Source organism: Apaloderma vittatum, unplaced genomic scaffold (genome assembly GCF_000703405.1).
Source record: "Apaloderma vittatum isolate BGI_N311 unplaced genomic scaffold, ASM70340v1 scaffold9583, whole genome shotgun sequence".
NCBI lineage: Eukaryota > Metazoa > Chordata > Aves > Trogoniformes > Trogonidae > Apaloderma > Apaloderma vittatum.
In genome coordinates, this window is record NW_009707496.1 from 6,830 (window position 1) to 11,732 (window position 4,903).

At 49.3% G+C, this 4,903-nt stretch overlaps 1 protein-coding gene across 1 annotated transcript in view; it reads left to right on the forward strand.

The window, feature by feature from the left end:
* Nucleotides 1–4,893, forward strand: part of LOC104271530 (lysine-specific histone demethylase 1A-like) — a gene marked incomplete at both ends in the record, with an annotated part of 10,894 nt that extends 6,001 nt beyond the window's left edge. Inside the window, 2 exons of the mRNA XM_009866219.1 lie at nt 3,484–3,630; nt 4,745–4,893. Of these exons, the coding sequence (XP_009864521.1) occupies nt 3,484–3,630; nt 4,745–4,893 (296 nt within the window). The remainder of the gene's footprint in view (nt 1–3,483; nt 3,631–4,744) is intronic.
* Between the last annotated feature and the right edge of the window lie 10 nt (nt 4,894–4,903).

Consider the following 4,903-nt stretch of genomic DNA (forward strand, 5'->3'; position numbering starts at 1 on the left):
AGGCCGGGAGCTTGCCCAGGCAGGACCTGCCCTTGGTGAAGCCGTGCTGGCTGTCCTGAATCACCTCCCTGTCCTCCCTGTGCCTCAGCAGAGCTTCTGGAAGGATCAGCTCCGTGATCTTCCCAGCACAGAGGTGATGCTGGCAGGCCAGGAATTCCCGGGGACTTCCTTTCTACGCCTTTTAAAGATGGGTGCGATGTCTCCCTCCTTCCAGTCCCCAGGGACTTCCCTGGACTTGCCAGGGCTTTTCAAATATCACAGAGAGTGGCTCAGCAACTCCATCAGCCAGTGCCCTCAGGACTCCAGGATGCATCTCGTCAGGTCCCACAGACTTGTGTCTGGTTCGGTTCCTCAGGTGGTCACGAACTTTGTCTTCCCCTAGAGTGGGAGGGAGTAGGAAAGTAAGTAAAGGAGGAGAAAGCGTGCATTGTTACTGCATTGTTATTGTGTTCATAGTAGGAGAATCACAGAATTGCAGAATGTGAGGGGTTGGAAGGGACCTCTGGAGATCATCGAGTCCAACCCTCCTGCCAGAGCAGGACCACAGAGTCTAGGGCAGGTCACACAGAAAAGCCTCCAGCCGGATCTTGAAAGTCTCCAGAGAAGGAGACCCCACACCCTCTCTGGGCAGCCTGGGCCAGGGCTCTGTCACCCTTAGAGTAAAGAAACTCTTCCTCATGTTGAGGTGAACCCTCCTCTGCTGTTGAGGTGGAACTTGCTGTGCTCCAGCTTGAATCCATTGCCCCTTGTCCTACCACAGGGCACAAGTGAAAAGAGCTTGTCCCTTCCTTCTTGACACCCAGCCCTCATATTTACACACATTAATTAGATCCTCTCTCAGTCGTCTTCTCTCCAGACTAAAAAGCCCCTCTCAGCCTTTCCTCCGAAGGCAGGTGTTCCAGTCCCTTGATCCCCCTCGTAGCTCTCCCTTAGACTCTCTCCAGTAGGTCCCTGTCTCTCTGGAACTGGGGAGCCCAGAACTGGACCCAGGGTTCCAGGGGTGGTCTCGCCAGGGCAGAGCAGAGGGGCAGGAGAACCTCCCCAGCCCTGCTGGACACACTTTTCTTAATGCCCCCCAGGATCCCACTGTCCCTCTTGGCCACAAGGGCACGTTGGATAACTACTTGTGCACCAGGATTCCAAGGTCCTTCTCCCTGGAGCTGCTCCCTAGCAGATCGCAACCTGTGCTGGTGCATTTTATTATTCCTTCCCAGGGGCATTACTCTGCTCTTACTCTTGTCAAACCCCATTAGGTTCCTCTTTGCCCAGCTCTCCAGTCTGTCCAAACCTTGCTGAATGGCCACACAGCCTTCAGGTGTATCAGCCAAGCCTCCCAGTTTCATATCGTCAGCAAATATGCTGAGAAGACACTGTCCCATCATTGAGGTCGTTGATAAAGACGTTGAACAGGAGTGGACCCAGCACTGATCCCAGCAGGACTCCACTAGCTACAGATCTCCAGCTGGACTCGGCACCACTGATCACCACTCTTTGGGCCATATTGTGTAGCCAGTTCTTAATCCATCTCACTGTCCATTCTTCAATCCCACACTTCCTGAGCTTGCTCACGAGGATGTTACAGGAGATTGTGTCAAAAGCCTTGCTAAGGTCATCCACTGGTCTCCCTCCGTCTACCCATTCAGTCACAACGTCACAGAAGGCTATCAGATTAGTCAAGCATGATTTCCCCGTGCTGAGTGCTCCTGATAACCTTCTTCTCTTCCATGTGCTTCGAGATGACTTCCAGAATGAGCTGCTCCATCATTTTTCCAGGGATGGGGGTGAGGCTGACTGGTCTGTAGTTTCCTGGATCTTCCTTCTTGCCCTTTTTGAAGACTGGAGTGACATTGGCTTTCCTCCAGTCCTCAGGCACCTCTCCTGTTTGCCATGATCTTTGGAAAATGATGGAGAGTGATAGAGCAACAACATCAGCCAGCTCCCTCAGCACTCTTGGGCACATCCCATCAGGGCCCATGGACTTGTGACTGATTCTGTGACTTGATGTGTACTCAGTTTGCATAACTGATCTCTAACCCAGTCTTCACTGACTGGTGGAGAGTCTTCCCTCCTGCAGGCTTTCTCTCCTGCACCCAGGGTCTGGAGTTCACAAGGGCCAGTCTTAGGAGCACAGAGTGAAGCAAAGAAGGTATTCGGCAGCTCTGCCTTCTCTTCTTCCTCGGTTGTCAGGGCTGCCACCCCATTCAGCAGTGGGCCCACACTTTCCCCGTTTTTCCTTTTACTACTGATATATTTAAAGAAGCCCTTCTTGTTCTCTTTTACTTCCTTCACCAGTTTTAGTTCTAAGAGGACTTTGGCCTTTCTTGTAGCCTTCCTACGAATCCTGACAACATCCCTGTAGTTCTCCCAAGTGACAAGTCCCTTCTTCCACAAACTGTAGATTTCTTTCTTGCACGAGACTTTCCTCAGAAGCTCCTTGCTCATCCATGCAGGTCTCCTACCACGTCTTCCCGATGTTTTGCTCAAGGGAATGCACCTGTCTTGGGCTTAGAGGAAGTGGTATCTAAAAATTTACCAAATTTCTTGGCCCATGGGATTCCTGCAAGTAGATCTTTGAAGAGCACAAAGTTAGCCCTGCTTATGTCCAGGATTGTAATCCTACTTATTGCCCTGCTTCTTCCTTGCAAAATGCTAAACTCCACCATGTTGTGATCACTGTCGCCAAGGCCGTTCCCAGCCTTCATGTCCCCAGCCAGTCCTTCTTTATTTGTTAATGCAAGGTCCAGCAGTGCACCTCTCCTTGTTGGCTCCTCCACTGCCTGCAACAAGAGGTTACCATCCATGCACCGCAAGAGCCTTTTGGACTGAATATACGCAGCTGTGTGGGCTTTCCAACAAATATCAGGGTGATTGAAGTCACCCACAAGTACCAAGGAGTGTGTTCTAGAGGCTACCGCTAGCTGAGTGTAGAAGACGTCATCAACATCATCTTCGTGGTTTGGTGGTCTGGAGTAGACGCCCACAACAGTTTCACCCCTGTTTGTGTGCGCCTTAAGTCTTACCCACGAGCTTTCAACCCGTTCTGCCTCCTCCCCGGACAGAGCTCAGCACCTTCCCTTCCAGTTGCTCTCGCACATAAAGAGGAACCCCACTACCTCGCTGGGTTGGTCTGTCTTTCCTCAACGGGACATAGCGTTCCAGTCGTGGCACGTGTCCCACCAGGTGTCAGTGAGCAAGAGCCAGAGCAAACACTGCGCAGTGGGCAGGTCCAGCTGACTACGAAGCCTTGAGTTCCAGTGCAAAAGCTGTGCAGTAGGCCCTGAGTAGTACATTGGAAGGAATTAAGGTGTTGCCACCAGTGACAAGTTATTTATCTTCATTTGTGTTACCATGGACGATACATTTGTGATTCCCTCATTAACATTAGTTTAAGGACTTTGTCTTTCATTCTGGCACCTTTTGTATCCTTGCACTAACTGGGGAGCTTGCAGCATATCAACCACTGAAGTTTGTGTCTTGTCTCAGCCTAAGGAGACTGTGGTGTCCCGCTGGCGTGCCGACCCATGGGCCCGGGGATCATACTCCTACGTTGCAGCTGGATCTTCTGGAAATGACTATGATTTGATGGCTCAGCCAATTACTCCAGGCCCAGCCATTCCAGGTGCTCCTCAGGTGAGAGATGTCTCGATTCTCTTAAAAAACCCTCAAACCAGGATGATTTTTTAAAGTTACTTGCATGCATATCTAACCACAAGCTTAGATAATTTGCATCTTCTGATGAATGATTAGAACCTGTAAAATAATTCACATTTCCATCCACGAATTCTGCCTGGTTCCCAGATTTGGCATCATAGAAAAAGAGCGCTTTTATTCCAAAAGTCAATTTGCTGATGCCTGAACAGAGTGTTATAATATTTACATTTCCTGTGTTTCATACTCCATCTTTACGGCATTGTTCACCATATTCAGGTGAGTTGTAGTGATTTGAAAGGGTGAAGGTCAGAGGGAGGGGAACAGCAGTCAAAACTCTCTCCCAAACTGGGAGCAAACACAATGAAGGCAGAAGTCGTTTCAGGCTCACTTTGAGAGAATGAAGTTTTGAAAGCAGCAGCCATTCGGAAAGCACCGGAGAGAAGGATGTCTGGCTTCAGCTTTGCTTAGGTTCTTTTTCTAGTAATTCAATATGAATAAACATAGCTATGGATAAAGTTATTCTCTGCAGAGTGTAGTATGTGAAGTCTGTTTTTCTCCTGATTTTATGACACAGTCAAGGCTTAGGTCTTGGTTTAAGTGAATTGCTGAAGTTTTTGTTTGCTTCTTGTGCTAGAGGCCATGTCCCAGGATCACAAACCATCATTCTTAAATGTGTTTAACGTGATTTTGGCTGCAGAGTTGGAGACAGAAGATTCAGATGCGTTTTTTGTATACAGCTGAGGATGTTAATCTCCTGCGCTTATCTGGTTCTGAAAGGATTGTTCTGAAAGTAGAGCTTTATTACCTTGGTATCAAAGCAATGATATTGGCAAATAGTTGGAAAACATTTCCTCAAATTACAGTCACTATGTGCGTGAAACCCTCTTGTGAAATGAAAGATGTACAGAAAGATTGTCTTGGTAATTTCTAACACAGGGTAAAATATTTTTAATACAGACTTTTACGTTAACCTCCGTGTTAATGGAGACTGTGGTGGGATTGGAGGACTTTTGACCTTGTTCTTAAAGTACCCACGTGCTGCAGAATCTGAAAGACTGCGACCAAGCCCTAACAGTGTCCTCTGTTCCCCCAGCCCATCCCTCGCCTGTTCTTTGCGGGAGAACACACAATCCGCAACTACCCAGCGACTGTCCACGGCGCTCTGCTGAGCGGGCTGCGGGAGGCCGGGCGCATCGCCGACCAGTTCCTGGGCGCCATGTACACGCTGCCCCGGCAGCCCACGCCCGGGGTG